This window comes from Mucor mucedo, assembly GCF_025094135.1.
Source record: "Mucor mucedo strain NRRL 3635 chromosome Unknown EV154scaffold_55, whole genome shotgun sequence".
NCBI classification, from domain to species: Eukaryota; Fungi; Mucoromycota; class Mucoromycetes; order Mucorales; family Mucoraceae; genus Mucor; species Mucor mucedo.
In genome coordinates, this window is record NW_026252339.1 from 130,905 (window position 1) to 150,983 (window position 20,079).

Genomic DNA, 20,079 nt, shown 5'->3' on the forward strand with positions numbered 1-20,079 from the left:
AATAGATGCCATTTTTTAAAACCAAAAACGGCAGATGCGAACCTCTTGGCTTCATTCAACTGTTAAAGGTGCTTTTTTTGCCAGCCAAAAATATTCCAGCTGTGTCACTTTTTTTATTATAGAATATCATATCTGCCACTTTTGCACGTCAAGGAATGGAAGTTTTGTGAAGTAAATGGCAAATAGTTGCCATTATTTCCGCCAAATTGTAAGCCTGCTTTTGCTACAAAGTAAAAATAGAAAAGAATAGAAACAGAATTGAGATTGATAATAAATGAAAGAAAACAAAAAGTGGGAAGAATAGAGACGAAGAAGCAAAATTTTAAAAAAATAGAAAAAAAAAAAGGGAAAAAAAAGGGATTTTTTTTTACTGCGGGGTTTCAGAGTCATTTTACTAAATTTACATCTGCATGTGTAATATGCCAGCTGGGCGTCTATTGTAACGAAATCGTAATCGGTTGCGTTCGGAGAGGTGGTTCCAGATATCGATGTAGCCATATTCTTTGCTTATTTTACATAGAAGCTGTCATGAACCACGTGGTCAATACCTTAATGCATACGCGCATACATATACCCCCGCATAGATCTACATATGTATGCAGATCATATTTGACAGCTCATGTGACCAAACCATCTGACACCACCATGAGACCGATCACGAGTCATCACCATAGGACCACGCCTCAAGACCAACCCAACATCCGCCACCACCCTCGTCCCATGATCCCGCCACAGTACCTCGCCTCAAGACCTTCCCCAAGGCCCTAACACCAGACCCTTCACGTTAAAAAGATAGTCCTTAAGACTATCTTCCTTTTATTATAAATACCTTAGATTATTTAGACAAGTACAGATCTTTATCTGATATCTTGTATAACTTATTATCATTATATAAACTTAGCTTTACTACCTTTCTTGTCTCTCTTTTCGCAAAACCTTATAGTCCTACCTAGTACCTAGCCTTGCCTTGTAAGTATAAAGAGACCTGTCCTCGTACCTAGTAACATCCGGCTAATTCCTGACAGTAATAGATCATATCAACAAAAATCTAAATACCAACAACAATCACCATTACCTTTTCTTGGTTGCAACTGGAATCTCCGGCACCAAACGTTCCTACAGAACACCATCAAAAACACGATCCGCTATTCTTGAGCCGCTTTCGCTATTATCTTTTACGCAGCTGGAATACAAAGGTAGTCTGGTAATTTTATATAGTTGTAGCAGGCATTTTGACAAACATTAGAGATCCTACACAAATTAAATACGAGACATGAGCAGGAAACTAGATCATACGGAGAATTAACCATTACCCCTTCTCTTTCTTACTATATAAGTTTTCAAGTTTGTATCCAGCGTACAGTTGCAAATTTATTTTTCTTCAGTACATCACCCTATGACCCAGTAGCCCTGAATTAAAAAAATACAAGGCATAAGTATAAAATTTAAATATGCTAAATTAGTTGTTGCATCGTGTTTTTTCTAAGAGATGCTTTTGAAAGTGAGTGCTTCATACAAATACCAGGAAATGCAGTGTATTCATCTTGGTAAAAGAACTTCTGAAGCAAGATGCAATCATACTACGTTTTTAAATATGACATCAGCCAAAGGTTATAAATTACGACACGGATCATTGGCTCTTCTGCCTTTAGAAAAATATACCTTGTTTATTTCCCAAACAGCAGCACCAGCTTTTATCGCCCAATTCCATGGTACCAATTACAAAACAGCTTCACTACCTAATTAATATCAACATATCTAAACCATTAGAATTTAGAAACATCATGTTAGCATATCATGAAGAATAATACCAGCAGATCGTAAACATAATATCGCCAAGAGCAAAAGCGAATGAATACCGAAAATCTAAATATTTTTTTCTTGAGTGCATGATAGACACCGGCGCAGAACACACTCCATTCAGGAAAAAACAAGCTTCGACACATAAGTCATTATTCATATAGAGTAATTCCAGCTTAGCCTTGGTATGATGTCACTATTACGAAAGCGAAAGGAATAAAAAAAAAGTTTTTTTTCTTGAGTGCGTACATAACGCCAGCAGTGCAGTGCAAACTTTCATCATCAATAGACATTATTCCAGACATATAAGATTATTCATAAACAGCGATTCCGAATGAGCCATGACTTGATGTCGCCATTAAGAGAGTAAGGCGAATAAAAGAATTTTTTTTCTTCTGCACATAAGAGATAAAAGCTGTCCAGCACATACTTCAGTCCGTAACAGGCAGGCTACGAAACATAAACCGTTTTTCTTAGAGAGTGATTCCAGCATAGCCTTGACCTGATGTCGTCATTAAGAAATGGGATCAAAGAAAAAAATTGGTTTTTTTTCTTAAGAACAAAACAAACACAGCAATGGTATCAGACACTCCAGTCAGGAGCAAGCAAGCTTCTATACCCACGTCGTTATTCATAGAATGATTCCTGCAGAGACTTCGCTTGATACCGTCATTAAGAAGTTGTATTGAATAAAAACAGAGATATATTTTTATTAAGCGTATAGGACCCGCGGCAAGTGCAGTATGTGATCCAGTTAACAGCGCGCAGACGTCAAGAAATAAACCGTTATTAATGAAGAGTGAGTCCCGCCAAACCATGAGTTGATGTCGCCTAGAGTAAACCGAAATGAATATAAAAAAAGGAAGATATTTTTTTTTCGGCGAATAAGAGTAACCACCAGTACTGTTGTTACTCCATTTTGCATAAAGCGGTTTTCCAGACATTAGCCGTTATTTACAAGCAGTACTCTCAACAGAACCTTGACCTAATGTCGCCATTAAAAGCGCACAGTTAAATTAAAACAACGCCCTTTTGATTCCTTAGTATCGCCCGTCATATTGGCTATCGAATCACGGATTCAAAGAAGCGCCTTTTTTTTTGCTTCAAAACGGTAGCTTTGCTATTACATTACCAATTACGATTTAATATAAATATAATGTACATCAAGGTTTCAATCATTTTACCTGTAGGTTTGGATAGATAGCGTGTTACACACCTATGGTGGTAAGTATGAAATAATTTCTTGGAGTATTTTCTTGTTTACGCACTTGACATGCACTATGTACTGGTTATCAAAACAGAGAACGAAAGAGAGCTATATTTTGATATTAACAAAATTAAGTGATGAAACTCTTGCATACTGGCTGATTTTATCTTTACCATCACCATGTGATCTAATACACGTGTTTGAAATCTTCCTATTTCCAACGTTTAAGCTATAACAGTTTTGTGAGTCAAATGAGCAAAACTTCAAAACATTACTAACTTACCAATTTTAGATCATGTTTATAAAAACAACTGGTGACTATCTCTGTACTCTCGAAAGAAAGAATTATCATGAAACGTCTTCCAGCTGAAAATATGTGTTGGCTAAAAACCTTCCCGATATGCTAATTCTGACAACAATATTTACTATGCCGATTCCGTGTCTGTCCAATACACAAAATTAATTAAATGCTCATTTGAATAGCCCACAGCATTCATATATTTGCAAATGGGACTCACTGGTATTCCTGAAATTCTCACCGCTGAACCAACATCTGCTCCTACACCAGCAACTGTTACTTCGTTGGAGCTAGCACTCAGTAATATTACTACAGGTAGAGGGATACTTTTTATACATTAACGATTGGCAAGACTTGAAAGAAATGCGGCTACTGCTACTACTGCTGGCCCGCTGATACAGCATTGAGATCATCAGTTCATTCCGACTTGTATGTCAGTTTTTGACGTAAATATTTATAAACCTATCAAACATAACTGCAATTTTTAGGTATTGATCCGTAAAATCTGTAGAGATTGCATAGCCAGCAAGATTTTGTTGGGGAGTTGTTAGAGTATAGCTCTTTATCCACTGCAAACATCATTTTGTCTGATTACCTTTAGGAGGATGTTTCACTGTACGATAATGTTGCTGCAAACGTGCATAAAGACACGCATTTTACTGTCGCAAAAACGCCATTTATCCTGAAAAAAGGGAGACATCACTATTAACACTCGGAGGATGTAGAGAAGAAGAGGTCTTGTGATATTGAGATACTTCGGGCTGGTTTAGCAGCAAATATACCCTAGATTTGCATTTAAAAGATCAGTAGTGTAATCATGCATAATGTTCGCCAATTTACGTACCCCTTACTAAATAAAAAATTACAAGTTGATAAGCAAAAAGCCTATATCACACTTTATTTACAAGTTCAGCATGCGCCGACTTAACCACATCACATTCCTTTAAAACAATGTTCTGCTCTTCGTCATGTCTCTGTCAAAAATATGTAAAGAGAGATTAGTTATTCGAATTATTTAAAGTTGTTTGATTGAACCTCTACATACTTTTACAGAAGCTTGCAACAAAAATGAGACAGAAATTCAATGGTGGTGAAGATACGAACACCATTATGGAACAAGCGACTTTTCTTCTTTTTTCGTGTGAGATACAAAGATCGTGTATGTTTATCCGACTTCTTGTAGCATCCTGTTGGTAATGTTGGTTTTGGTCAGATATTAGGGTCTTTTAGTCAAACTTTATATTGGATAGAAGTGCCGATGATGATTGTCGTATTGCTGAAGATCTCTTAACTATCAAATCTTTTGTTAGTGTCTTCGAATGAGACCAAAAACAATGTGATACTTTACGGGAGTCTACGCCACAAATCCATATAAAAGTGGAATATATTCGACTGCACGAACAAGCTTTCACAAAATTTACGCTTATAACCCACCATCTTCTTAAATAAAGGTTATCAAAGTCCATTGACAAACGTGGTAATGAGCACGTTCTGTTCCACTTGAACCACCAAACGATAAGGTAGGTTTTAGTGTTCTCCCCAAAGCCAAACTAGCAAAGTTATAGTAAGATGGGTTAAGATTTTACGAATGACTAACTGGTACATGGGTAGACTGAATTTACTTTTTAAATACGCATTCTATAAAATAACACGTTTCTACGCAGCACTTGAAGTCATAAAGAATTATGCGCATCCTTCGTGTAGCTCTTGAATTGTAACTGTTGTACCCTACGCAAGTAACGAAGAAAGAAAAGTTGTTACTAACATTGCCGTCATTGTTATAATTGTGGGATTGTTGAAAATGGCGAAACATTTAGCGAATGTAAAGAAGGTGACCTACCGAGAATATATTTCTTGTTTTGTTATTTCACCATCTATAAGCTATGATGAGGACTTCAAAAAAAAAAGCAAGAAAAATCTCTAATTAATAAACGCCACTTTCAAAATTTTAAACCACGCCAGCTTTTGTTTTTAGATGATGTCTTAACCATCCACAGACAAATATATAACCACATTGGTTCATGTGATGAACTACACTTGTGTTGGAAGCTCGGTTTATTTGTTTTGTAAACGCAAATGAGTGATTTAATAGTCATAGAGAAATGCTTATCTTGTTAGGATAAATTAGATGTGCGAAGCTATTTTTAGATTTTAGGGAACTCTGGTATTACTACTCCAGTAGGTAAGTGTACAATCATAGACGGATGGCTACCCACTACCGGTAAATGGAATGAAGGAGGTATATTTAAGGGTTCAGATTCCAATTTGTATTTCCACAATGTGGGTAAGTATTTCCCACAAATAGATCCTCGTCTTTCTCAGATAGATGCAATGAATCAGGGAATTATAGGTTTTAGATCTGGATTTTTATTATTCAATTGGGTAGGTCTTTCTCCACAGACAAATCCTCTATTGCTGTAGGTGAATGGATGAAGGTAAAGCGTTTATAGTTTTGTGCTAGGAAATAACTCAAAATGATTGGCACCTAAGGTTGTCTACCCTTTTAAGTAAATGACGTTAGTTTTTTTTCGCGGACCTTGTTTATTGATCAAAATTAGATGGATACTCGTACACGGGTATATCTACCCAGATTTGAATGGATAAATACTCCCAAACAACCATTGAACCTTTCGATTGCAACTATTCGGTTTACAGTAAGTAATTTTTTTGTACCCTAGGTCACTATACAAATATAATTTATAGTTCATCTCAATTTGAAAGTGTGCTAATGACTTATAGAGTCTTAACATTAAAAGTGCTTTTGAACCGCTTGCGACGGTAATTTTTTTTCCACTCCGTTATCTTACTGCAAATTAATAGACCCTGTCAATTATTTTGCTTACATAGTCCTACATGAAAAGGTTTATGTGGGATTTATTTTTTACTCAGGAATGAAATGAATCTGATTAAGAAGGAAATAATTTTTTGGGCATGAAAGGAACAAGCAGTATTGCTATTCCTAAGCAATGAAATGATCTGTTTTGCTTTACTTTTTTAGAATTTGACGTAAGGGTTTTTATCAAAATGTTGCTATGGAACAGAAAATTTTTAAAGAAAACCTTAAGTTGATTATCAGGTTTTAGAATCGTGACTTAATTTAAACCAAGAAAATTAATATAGTCGAATCATTATAAAATCATTAGACCTGAACTCTTACATAGCTAACTTGATTGCACAAAGTTATCCTAACTTAGATTCTTTGGAATGCTTTTCAAGGAGTTTATTCAATTATTTGATCGTGGTATGTACTTGGGGTAGTACAAAAATTACTAGTCGTGAGAACAGATATTATCTATAAACATCTCCGAAGCAATAACAGTCCTTTCACCCTTGTCTTCGTTTCTTTATTTACTTCTTTTTTTTTCCTGTTTTAACTTCCACTATCACTATTCTTTTCTTATTCTTTTCCCATTATTTCACCATTCCATCACCATTCCTTCTTATGTCCTTTCCCATTCCTTTTCTTGCCCATCTCCCTTTCTTAACTTTCCTTTTTTTTGCGAATCCTTCCCTTCCCCATTCCCTTATTCACCACCCCTTTTTTTCTTTCCCCCCCTTTTTTTTTCTTCCACATTGTTCCTAGGTAAATTCGCTCACTCGGGAAGTGGGCTGCAGGTTGTTGGCTTTTGTGAGGGTACTTGATCGTCTTGCTTGTTCTGAAATGAAGGATTAAAGTGACCGTTTTTATCTGGTGAAACTGTCTCTTGCGGAATGGGATTGGCGGTGTGAGGACGCACGTACGGTATCAATGGATACTTCTCAGACTTGGTCGACTGCATTGAGTGCTTTCTGAAGAATGCTGATGTCTGGTAAGCTATCTTTATAAAACGTATTTTATGCATTAGAGCCATATGCTGACATCTTATCTTCTTTTAGGGATAACCTGCTTGCTTCCTTGTAGACGAAACCTGTGGTACAATCACTTGTATGGGAGATCATACTGTATGGATACTTGTAGTCTTGTGGTGAAGCGGTCATGTACTGGAACACGTATTGTACGTGTGAGAGTGTTTATAGCTCCTCTCATAAGTAGATGCTGGCTAACTTTAGCCTGAAAGGTAAGATTGGTTGGGGCTGGTTTAACATGAGGATTTGTTTGTGTTTTCCTTTTCTATTAGATACTGCTTGAAGTGCTGGTTTCTCTTGTTCAAGGTATCTTACCGTCTTGTAATCTTCTGGAAACAACACAAGGTCTTGTCTGTCTTCTATCCAAGTTTCGGTCGAGTTCAAGTCTAGCACCACCATAAAAACTAGAAAAGAAAAAAAAACCAAAAAAAAAGGCCTGGTGCCACCCTTCCTTTGCTCCTTCCGCTCCCTCTTTCTTTCCTTTCCGCTTCTTTTTGGCCTGGTGCTATTCAAACTTTGTATATACTCCTTCTTTGTAAATATTTCTGCAAGCCTGGTGCCCAAGTCTTCTGTACATAAAAAATCCGCTGTAAATAGCCCGGGGGGACTGGTGCCCCCTACCTCATACTGTACATATGTCATTTACTGGTTAGGTGCCAAAACTGTAAATACCTGGAGGCCCCGTGCCTCCGCCCCATACTGTACATATTATATTTATCTGTACTTTTTCTCTCTCGGCCTGGTGCTGAGAAAATTTGTGAAATATTGGCGGCCTGGTGCTGTCCTCCGGAACCATTTGTATATACAAACCCCCTCCCACACTGTACATATTTTAAAAAATCTTAAAAAAAAAAAAAAAAAACAGAAAATCAAAAAAAGCACAAAAAAAAAAAAAAAAAAAAAAAAAAAAAGGAAAAAAAAAAAAAAACAAAAAAAAAAAGAAAAAAAAATTAAAAAAAAAAAAAAAAGGTGTTGGGCTTGGACAAGACTGGAACGAAGATGGAAGACTTTCAAGACTTTGTGTTGTTACCATGAAGAATACAAGAGGGCAAGATATCTTGAACAATTGAAACCAAATCTGAAGGCAATATCTGGTAGAAAAGGTTGTAATTCGCAAGCATTTCCGAGTGTTCGATCAGCTCCTTCCGATTTTATCTCTCTTGTTAAAGCGCCGGCATTTGCTTATGGGTTGATGCTATAAATACTCTCTTAAATTATGTGCAAACGTGTTCTTTTACATGTGCTGTGGATCTTCAAGGCTACTTGTTGAAGTACGGTATGGTTGAACATGCAAGTGGATGTATCATGGGGAGTAGTTTACTTGGCAGTAGGTAGGTATGAAAGGATGTTAGCATTTGGATGATTGCACTTGGTGTTAGGAGGCTGGGTCTGGGAGGTGTTCGTTGATATCTTGCGTGTTTCGCACCTTGCAGCGTCAGTTCTTTTCTGGTAAAAGCAGACAGCATTGGGTAATTACGTCGCGCCGTTCTTCCTTAATGGGTGTGAAGATTGGTCGGTATTCAAGCTAGGTTGATAATTCTAAGGTTCGCGGAACGGGTTTGTGGAGGAGCCTGGTAACGTTTTATTCCCCCGGTAAGTATAGCCCTTGAAAACTCCGCCACTATTTGTATTATCGTTGTAAGTATCACCCTTCCACTGACCACACTAATTCCTTTCTCGTCGTAAGTATCGCCCTTCCACTCTTTTCTTCTATGTTTTCGTTTTTGGGTCAGGATGTGCTTCCACCTTCTCGTGGTCTGACCTGTTAAGCCTATATTGGTACTGAGAGAAGCACACAGTTAATATTATTAATAAAAGAAATTTTTCATTAACCTAAAAATCTTGTTTACGCCTCACTTTTTTTAATACTGATTTCATGCAGCTTTGTTTACTTATGTGATTAGTAAAATTAGTTGGTTTGAAAGAGAAAATCCCCTGGGATCTATAAAATAGACTACAATTGGACAAACAAACAAAAATTAGTAAAATTATCAGCATTCTCTAATGCTTTTTATCAAGAATCTAATAAAAGCATATTTGTTCTCATTAGGGTATGTAACGTTAAAAACTGGTTTTCATGACATTGCATATATATGACAAACTTGGTGCTATCTTGTAACTGATACGTATACTTAGCGAACTCTATTTGAGGCATAAAAAAAAGAGCCGCAAAATTAAAATTCGATGTACAACAAGGAACTGTAACATTATATTAGATGTGTCGACAGGGATACGAAAAAATAATTAACTGACGAACTGAAGTAACAGCACCATATGTATGCCCTATTTCCTAACTCTTGATGTATATGAAACTTGCTTTAACTTTTTTAATCTTGGGTAGGACGTTGTTCTCCTATTGCTTTTTCTGTGGTGGATTAGGAAATTAGGTCACATTATTACATATATCTATCATAAATATGGATATGGTGAAACCAGAAAAGAGACATCAATTGGGTCCAGTATCTGTTCCGTAATATCAAAAAATAATATCTACAGATAATATTTTTAATCAGAATGATAATGAGGATTTGTATGCCCTATCATTTAAGACCTTTCTGAAAACTTTCCTGCTATTCGACAAGACAGCGAGCTTTTTTATACAGGGCGTGGTACCATTTTGCAATCTAATCCGTTTATTTCAACGCACGCATACGAGATCAGCCTTTGCAATATTTATAAGGGGAGAGAAAAATACTTATGAATGTAATACGCCGCTGATACCATTTCACCATAACATGCTCCATGATAATAACATTGGAGAATTTGAATACGTCCATAATGCTGGATATCATCTATCATCAGTACCCTAATATTTTAGAACAAACAAATAGAGCAAGTTATTTATCAACAAGCATAAAAAAGTGTGCTACTAAGAGATGCTACTTGATTGACGCAATAACTCACGTTGATCAGACTTCTTGCCCAATTGCTGATTGCTCTAGAGTTATCGGAAAAGCTAAATTTAAGAAATACTACATTCAAATTGTACAATAAATTAGGTGGTAATCATACAATGGAAAGACCAGCATTCCAATTTAAAAAATATCCTAACACATAAAACAAACAATCATTGCAAGAAACAATCTACAGGGATGTATTTGATTCTGAGCTTTATGCCAATTGTGTAGAGAACGGTTTACATAAAAATAAATATTACATTACTTCGAAAATTGACAGTGAAGGCTTCAGTGATACATTCTCCGGCACTTAAATGACGAAGATTCATTGTGTAGTTTTAAACTACAATGTTACCGAAAAGTAGAATGCAGTCGAGATAAATTTAGACATGGTTACATCATCGTATTGGTTTACTGGAAAACATACTTTCCAAGTAATTAGTGTTTTTAGAAAAGTCAATGAAACCTTAAATAGTATTTCGCCGTATCAACAACAAATCATCGAATTAGGGTCCAATCTTCTTTATCAAGCGAAATGAACAGAAAACTGCAACAAGCAGAGTATAAACTATTCATGATTTCGTTGATGGTGTCTACCATAACGAGTTAATGAAATTTGTTAGTCATTGTGCAACATATTTTTGCATATTTTGTTTGGAAAAAAGAAAGCAAGGAGATGATGTAAGAAAAAAAACCAAATAGTTGGCGAGAGGCTCCATGACTGTTGCTTAAAGATTGTAAAAACGTTGTTGAAATCAAAGTATAGTGTAAAAAAAAAGATGAAAGTACATTCAATGTAAGTATGATAGTACTTGCGTCTGTTATCTTCTTATTAATTATTTTATCATATTAGGCAATTAAAAATCATCACATTACGCTGCGACGTGTTTTTTTGGTGATCTTGTCTTTTTTAGGCCCATCGATGTTCACTCGATTCATGACATGCATCTTTATACTAATATTGTTAAAGCTGTCTTTTTATGCTTTTCTAAAGTACAACCATTACTCTAAGCTTTGATGGAACGAAACAAAAGTTGCGTTGGAATAATTTCACTACTCGTTTACTGCTTTCAAAAAGAGGAAAGAGAGATTTCGATAACTAAATTCGGCATCCTGGTTTAAAGGCAGTTGGTTGGCAACGGGGCCTAATATATATTATCTTTTTATTTAAGACCTTGAATTATTAGCTCTAATTTATTGAAAAGCTGATAAGCGAAAATCGTTTACAAAAAAGTATTGACAAAGTCAACATGAAACAACTTAACCACAGCACATTTATTACTTAACAATGTTTTTTTTTATTTTGCCTCTGTCAGATACAGGAAAAGAATTATAAGTTAATTGAATTTATAAAATTTCTAGATTGTACCCTTACAAGTGTTCTTAATCAGTACAGATTAAAACTGAGATCAAGAGTCAATGATGGTAAAAAATCATATAATATCATCAAAAGAACGGCTCTATCTTCTTTGCCGCGAAATACAAAAATGTTGATATTTGATCGAACTCCCCAAATTTGAAATCGACTTCCAGGAAAAGACTGCTAATAATATGAACTTCGGCCAAGTATAGGTTTCTATTTATTTCGAATTTGTATTGATTGGTAATGTAGATAATAATTGTTTTATTGCTGAAGATCGTTTGAGTACAAAAGTTTTTCTCAGTGCTTTTAAATAGAAAAAAGATCAATTTTATGCTTTACCAGACACTATCCATCAAACCTAAAAAATTGTGGCATCGATTCTTCTTGGGGGCAGTCTATGGCATAATTCACACTTACATTCCGCTACCATCTTATGCAAGGGTTACCAAAGTCAATTGAATTTTGTTGTTAAGCATATTTGGCGGGACTAGCATCATCAAGGGAGAAGGTAAGATTTAGCTTTCCTCTCAAGTCAAATTATCATTGTTATTATAAGACAAGGCAAAAATTTCTCTTGTGGGTTTCCGGTACGCGGGTAGACTGTAATTGTTATTGGAATACTCATTTGATAAAATATCCAGTTTCTAAAAAGCACTTGAAGTCAATAAGAAATAATGTGCTGTCCTGCATAAAGCATGAATTTCAACTATTGGACCCTACAGAGATCAGGGAATAAAAAAGATCTAATTAACATTGCAGGCATTGGGGAAAGGTTGAAAATGGTTACTCATTCTGCGAAAGGGACGAAATTAACATACCAATTTTCTAGTTCTCTTTTTATTTTTGTTATGAACTTGCTTTGATGAGGACTCCAAAAAAAACCAGTAAGAGTATCCAAATTTTGCTCTTAATAAATTCACCTGTCAAATGTTTTTAAACCACGCCAGCTGAACGTTTTTTTTTCGATGAGTTCTTAATTTACGCAGACGGATATGGTTCCACTATGGTTTGGGGAAAGGAAAACATTTTGTAAACGATAATCCGTATAATTTGTTTTTTCTAATGCAGATGAGTGGTTTAATAGTCATAGATAAATGCTTATCCGGCTAACATAAACGAGAAGGGTCCGATAATTTTTATGTTTCAGGGTGTTCTTGTTTTTTTAATTAAATCAGTATGTCCAAACTCTTAGCCAGGTGCTTGACTACAGCAGATTAGAGGAAAGGGTATAGATGTATATGTTTTGAGATAAGGTTATATTTTACTCAGAATTTGTAGACAATTTACCCTGTGTAGATAAATACTCATGGGGCATAACTAACAGACAGAAGAGGCCTGCCATTGAATAGATATATCTAATTCCGGTCGTATATTATCTGAACAAAACATATACGAACAAATACAGGAATATTCGACGACGCAAAGCCTATCCAACCTATCCAACCTATCCAACCTGAGGCTTTACGGTGCATAGGTTGTGCCCATCCAACCTATCCAGCCTCATGGTTTTGCGCTGAGCCAATCCAACGTATCCAAAATATCCAAACTATCCAACCTATCCGACCTATCCAACCTAACCAACCTATCCAACCTAACCAACCTATCCAACCTATCCAACCTATCCAACCTATCCAACCTATCCAACCTATCCAACCTATCCAACCTATCCAACCTATCCAACCAACCTCAGGCTTTACGCTGGAAAAGTTGGAGCCTCTTCAGCATATCCAGCCTATCCAATCTCAGGCTTTACGCTGGACAGGTTGGAGCCTATTCAGCATATCCAACGTATCCAACCGGGGGCTTTACGCTGGATAGGTTCGTGCTCATCTAGCCTATCAAACCTGTCCAGCCTATCCAACAACCTCAGGCTTTTCGCTGGATAGGCTCCCACCTATCCAGCCTATCCAACCTCAGGCTTTGCACTGAGTCAATCTAATCTATCCAGCCTACCCAGCCTATCCAGCCTATCCAGCCTATCCAGCCTATCCAATCTCAGTCTTTGAGCTGAGCCAATCCAACCTATCCAACCTATTCAATCTATCCAACCTATCCAATCTATCCAACATATCCGTTACGGAAATAATTCGCTATTTACTTGGAGATACGTCGTACCATGTGGAGAGTACATGCTTTTTTTCTGATAATGCGATAATATATGGTATAAACATAAAGCAGGTCTTGTTTTGTAAACCATGTTGCACATTACGTTGCTTTATTTTAAGGCACACATCTATAATGTTTTGTTTGGTATCGCCTGTGTCCTGTTTTGTTGCATATAGTTTTTTACCAATTACCTGAGCTATATGCCGTATATGGATGTTTCCAATGCTTTGATTCAATTTTCTTGTTAACACAAATTAATCTTTATTATGGGTCATTGAAATTTACAATTGGGTCCTAATAATTTAATCAATTTATGGTATTCATCTTGAAAGCACATTTAAATCAAGCATACTGGACAGATTATCATGAAAAAATGATTTATTTAAAACCAAAAAAAGAGAAACAAATCGGCTGCACATGCTTTGTATTAAGGAAAATATAAAAAGCTCGTTTGTATCACCATGCAACCGCTTGTATGACTGTAATTAATGTGTACCCATTAATTTAAAGTATGCATGCATTGGTCTTGAGTATTCATCCAGTGCTTTTAAGCATACATCCATTGATTTTATGCATACATCCATTGATTTTAAGCATTCATCCATTGATTTTAAACATTCATCCATTGATTTTAAGCATTCATCCATTGATTTTAAGTGTCCACGGATTGGTATGGTTATCCTGATCCTAACTATTTAACATTCAAACATCTTAAGTGAATCCATGATCGTTTCACTCGTTGTGGGAGTTGCTGTCTGAAAGCACTAACTGTTCTCCAACCATCATCAATCTTTCTCGTGGTCCATATGTGTATCAATTCATCCACTTTTAAATCCAAACTTACGAACTGCGTTACTAAAATATCGGTTATCCCTGAGATCTTTAATTCGGTTCATATCGGAATATGATCCTCATAGTCCCACGAAAGATACGTTACCGAATAAATATTTTTTAGGATTCCGGTACGATTGGTTTGGGTTACAATTATGGAATCATTGTCTCGACATTTATGTATCGTGTAGTCTTTCCTAAACAGTTATGGTTAGCAAATAAATAATCGAAAACCAGAAAAGGTTGCAATATTATACCTATTTGAGGCTACATGGGAAAGAGCAAATCGAATTCAGGCAGGTTGAAAAACGATAAAAACCTCTTTGCCTACAAGGTAATTGGGGTAATGTAAAGTGAAGACAGAATCATATGAAATGCACGACATTCTGTGAGTCATGGCTAAAAAGAAGACGCGAGGAGAAAATAGAATTCTGGATTACAATGCATTGAATTAGACTTGATTAGGTGCAAATATAAAAGTCTTACCGAATGCTTTTGCCTAAGAACTAGACGACTTATTTTCAAAATAGCTGGTACGGAATCTCACTCATTCGGATGAAGGGGTGAAAGATCATTAGAAGTGTACATGGCTTGTATAAGCGTGAATATGTTTGCTAGCATTGTCGTTCGACACATTGAACCGAGGAATTGACAATATTCTGAACAATAGACAAAAAAAAAAAAAAAAAAAGGAAATGACGAAGAAGAGCTATAAAAAAAGACAACAAACAAAAAAAAAATCATTCTTTAAAAATGGAAGGTCACGCCACATTTTTACTTTTAAAATTGATCCTCATCACTGAAGATAATACGCTGGTATTTTATATAAAACATAGATTTTGTGCAATTTCATCACTTCCTTTTGAAATTTTGAAGACCAATATATCGAACCCGTTTAATAGCTTTTTCTTTTATTTGGTATTTAAATGATTATAATTTTTCGGAACTTCGAATATTGGCTCCAGAGTAGCAGGCATGCAAAATCGTCAGTTTTAAAACTATCTGGATTATAGTAGTACTATTAGGATGGGATTTTTCATATATATACGGTGGGTATAGATGGTATCGAAAAGTAACATTAACTAACATGTTATCATTTCCATTTACAGGTACAACGAAATCAAAATCAAAATCAAATTATAACCCAGACACAGAGTAACACGCTCAACCATCAAAGGGTGTAAAAACATTAATTCTGAAGCTCTCTTTATGGAAGTAGCACCAACAGAAGAGGATTTTCTTGAAAGGTCTAGGTATGTTTAATCTAAAAATTGCTATTCGATATGCATTAATATTTTCAAGACTATGTCCACATAAACAAAGGCTTTTTGTTTGGCTTGACACACCGAACCCCCAATAAGATTAATTTTTTCCTGGCTTTATTTACCCTTTGTTTGTTTTTTGTTTTTTTTGCCTGACAATTTTTAGCTCATCCGCATAAATTACCTTACCGGTGTCAACAATCAAAAGCACACGGATTCAAAGCATGCAAGACTAACAACCAAAAGGTGATTCACCTTGGCATTGTCCTTGAAGAAGAAAGTACATTACACTCTATAATGTAGCTAATTAGAACAGTCATTTTAACAGCATTTTAAAAATGGCTGGAGGACGAAAAGGCTTTTTGTCTTTTTAGGAAGCTGTAGTTTTAAAAATGGTACAATAACAGACATTGTTCCTGACTCTTGCCAGGACTACAGGAATGTCTCTTTCGTCAAACGTTTAAATGATAGCTTTTGACGATCGCTACAGTTCGAGAGTTAATTTTGTGGCCAAATTTTCTGTATTTCTAGAAATTTAGCGGTTCTACAGTGCATCTATTTTATAATGAACCATTTTTGGCTCCGCTTTCTAAAAAAAAAGAAAAAAAATGCTATCTCTTCGATGAATTTAACATGTGCCACAAATCTGACTCAATTACATTCTTTATGAGAGAATTCTTCATGATCTCATAGAGCCCGATTTTTTTCGTTTCGCACATAATTTTTACAGAGGGCAAAACAAAATTTGCCTTTAACATTGGGGAGACCCAAAGATGTCCGGGTAGTGTTTTACAGTGCAAAAATTCATAAAGATCCTTCGGATTTATCCAGGTTAATCATTTTCCCACAATAAATTAGATTTCTCTTTCAAAAAATATGAAAATCTCCAGTGTAAAAATTCGACTTTTAAGCTCTGAAATTGTTGTTTTAACGACAATTGTTCTTTATAAAATAGATGCACTGTATATGAAATAAAGAGGATAAACAGATTAAACAGATAGCTAGTGTAGATGGGAAGCTTTGTGTATGTAGGAAAAATGATATTGCATAATTGCAACTTGAGGACACATTCAACTGAGGAGGAGTGTAATAATTGATAATTTATGATCAGACCTGCCAATATTTGATTCACTTCGATCTTATTGGATAAAACGAAGTGAAGGGCTAGCGTATAATGTATTCTTAGGTTGACGTGTGTTAATTATTTCAAATTTTAAATGCTACTTGATTTGAAAATCTGAAACGTTGAATTTGCTGCTGTGATGATATCAACAACATAGGATGAACGGTGATTTGTCCAATAATTATACCTGCTATGAAGATGAGCATTTAAATAATAATTGATGTTAATTGATAACAGCAAAGACAGTAAAATTATGTAGGAATGTTTTCCAACTATGACCAAAAATATTCATAAAAAGAGCACCTTCATAAGTGATTACCTTTTCGTTTTATTTTTATATTTTTGAATCCTCAGACATCCCCAGGTAAATTTTCAAGATTTTCCGATCATCAATTTGGTTTTTTAAAAATAACAATCCAAGTTTTTTTTTTTATATTATTATTTTTACCGTGTACCCTTGATTTCGTAAAGTATGTGAATGTATGCGTTATGAAATTTGTATTCATTACTGTATAAACATACATTACTATGGTGTAATATATGTAATTACTTAACCCTAATAGTGAATTATCATGGAGTGACACAGCCGCGGACTCGGTAGCGGAGATCCGCAACATGTTGCGTAATTCCACGACATGTTGCGGAAAGACGCAACATGGTGGATAAAACACGCAACCATCGGCATGTAATTTTTTATTTAAATTTATTTTTATTTTTCATTCCTTTCCTCTTTTTAAATTTTTTTCTGTTACAAGCACTGCCATTAGATCAATTGTCGAAAAGAATTTAATTATAATAAAAGTTGTCTACGCTACATGACATATTGACAACCAAAATACATACCGATAACGAGATCTAACTTTAAATTTTGCTTCTTTTAACTTCGGATTTCTTTTCATGGATTATCACTTAGTTTTGACAGATCAACCAGAATAGCCGTTTCAAGAAATTAAAAACAAGGTAACATCAAATACAAACAGTCCCTACTTTACCTAGGAAAACGAAAAAAAAGTAACACAGCCCACCTATAAACCTGTCATACTTGTAAACGATATAAAACATCCTGCTTAAAAGCGTAGTTTTTAACGAGATAGAAGTGTATTTGACCTTGTGTCTCGCCGCCAGAAGAATTTATTGAGCTCCGGTGATGAAGCACTGCTATTTATTAGAGAATTATCATTACGGTACTATGAAAAGCAGCGAAAAGATGTCAATATGACAGATGCTGAACTTCATGAAAAAATGGCAAAGCTGTAAAAACTATCGATGCAAGGAATACATCTAAAACTAGGTCCACGAATTAGTCAAAGTGACGGAAAGCTTTTTTTCTGTAGTACTTGCAACAGGCGTTTCTAAGCGCTGTAGTATCAACTAGAAAAGCAGCTAAAAATGTTTGCATTGGTAAGGATTGTCTAAGAAACTAAATTTAATCGCGATTTTGATATTTTTTAAAAAGACGATAGGATTATCAAAAAGGCGAGTTTGCCTTATGGAGACGTTAACGCTCATTTAATTTGTATTTTCATAACAACCCACTTGCCCGATTAATTGATGCACTCCAGGTAATGACGATAGTTTTGAAGACTTCACATTATTAAATTAGTATTTCGGAAATTTCATTTAAAGTGATTGCAATTGGGAGTATCAAAAAATCACTCTTAGTCCGGTTGTAAGGAATCAAAACGTTGAGAACATTAATCAAAGAGAGACATGAAAATGCCAAGAATTAGCCGTATGTTACTAGATACAATGACAGGTGTCTGTATACTTACAAGCCAAGGCTAGATACAGGGTGGAACTATATGGTTACTCTAAGACAGACAAGAAAAGGTAGTAAAGCTAATGTTTATATAATAAAAATAATAACAAAGGTATACAGGATATCATACAAAGGTCTGAACTTTTCTAAATAATCTAAGTTCTTGATAATATAAGAAAGATAGTCTTAGGTCTATTTTTTTAAAGTGAAGCGTCTGGAGTTATGTCCTTGTGGAAGGTCTGAGGCGAGTTATTGTGGCAGAATTGTGGGATGAGGGAGATGGCGTATAATGGCTTGGTCTTGAGGCGTGGTCCTATCGAAGTGACTCGGTATTGGTCCCGTGGGGGTGATGGTTTGGTTACATGAGCTGTCAAATATGATCTTCATATTCATGCAGATTAATGAGGTGGGAGAAGTATGCGTTTACTCATTAAGGTACTAACCACGTGGTTCATGAAGTAAAGGGTAGATACGTGTGCAAAAAAGACATGTAATGCACCAAAAAAAATATTTTTATTAATGAGAGTGCTTTTGATAAAAATATAAATCTACTTAAATTCATATTAGCTTGGTAACACCCGCTATTGTTATTAGCCCGTCAGAACGAGCTACAAGCCATACTGTTATAGGCGCAATGTCGACCTGCGGAGTCATAAACATGGAATTTAGGTGCCTATGACTGGAAACAGATTCAATGTTGTCGATGCAGAAATTAAAGGCAACCGTTTTTAAATAAATATCACTGGACGAAATACTGCGGATCATTACAACAATTCCATCAAACCAACTATGAATAAAGTGGATAAGTACCCCCAATTTGAAGGGTTTCTATGATCAAGGATAATTCTATCATGATCTTGTTACGTCTTATACCCCAAATATGCTTTATACGTAACCAGCTTTCAAACTCAATATTTATCATTGATCCGTCAGCTCTTTAAATCCTTTGTCCTGATCCACATAAGCTATGACTAACTTTTGTCATTGCTTATTGTTTTATTTAATTTCTTGTTTTATTTCTCTACAATTATGGTTGATAAATTTCAATTTTCTCAGTTTTCACAACTGTTTTGTTTATATGTAAGTAAAATTATAAGGCAGTATATAAGTAATTTGAGACTGTTGATAAGATTGTCTTTATTATGAAATAAAATGAACAAGTATTTATATAAAAAAGGCTATCTGCCGTACCACTATCTTAAGTGTATCTTTGAAGTTGTTATCATTTCCCCAGTGTGTATCCTATTACCTTTAACTGCTTATTTTTGTAAATATGTTACACTTGGAATTACTGTCATCTTAGACTCATTGTATTTCCATATCTTTAGTAAGCCTTAGTCACTGTGTTCTTGTAACCTTGTGATATCATAGTACTAACTATCTATATTGGGTAATTGATTCGTTAATCATTCTTAATGTATTGATGTCATAGATATTGACTTATCTAATGTAACAAAAATATAGCAGATCACCACAACAATCATCTTCTATTTTCTTTACCTTATTATTTCTTAAGTAAAAAATCTTCTTTTAAAAAATTAATAATAATCTCTCCTGCCTGCCTCAATCCTCTTTGTTCTTGACAAT

At 35.2% G+C, this 20,079-nt stretch overlaps 2 protein-coding genes across 2 annotated transcripts; both read left to right on the plus strand.

Moving 5' to 3' along the window:
- Window positions 1–4,373: 4,373 nt before the first annotated feature.
- EV154DRAFT_482187 (uncharacterized protein) lies at window positions 4,374–6,023 on the plus strand (the record flags this gene model as incomplete). Its single annotated transcript, XM_051598478.1, has 7 exons — window positions 4,374–4,498; window positions 4,757–4,825; window positions 5,043–5,127; window positions 5,454–5,589; window positions 5,611–5,687; window positions 5,864–5,959; window positions 6,009–6,023. The coding sequence occupies 7 exons, from the start codon at window positions 4,374–4,376 to the stop codon at window positions 6,021–6,023; spliced, it is 603 nt and encodes a 200-aa protein (XP_051456876.1).
- A 5,821-nt stretch (window positions 6,024–11,844) lies between these two features.
- Window positions 11,845–13,229, plus strand: EV154DRAFT_482188 (uncharacterized protein; the record flags this gene model as incomplete). Its single annotated transcript, XM_051598479.1, has 3 exons — window positions 11,845–11,861; window positions 11,885–11,919; window positions 12,817–13,229. The coding sequence occupies 3 exons, from the start codon at window positions 11,845–11,847 to the stop codon at window positions 13,227–13,229; spliced, it is 465 nt and encodes a 154-aa protein (XP_051456877.1).
- Between the last annotated feature and the right edge of the window lie 6,850 nt (window positions 13,230–20,079).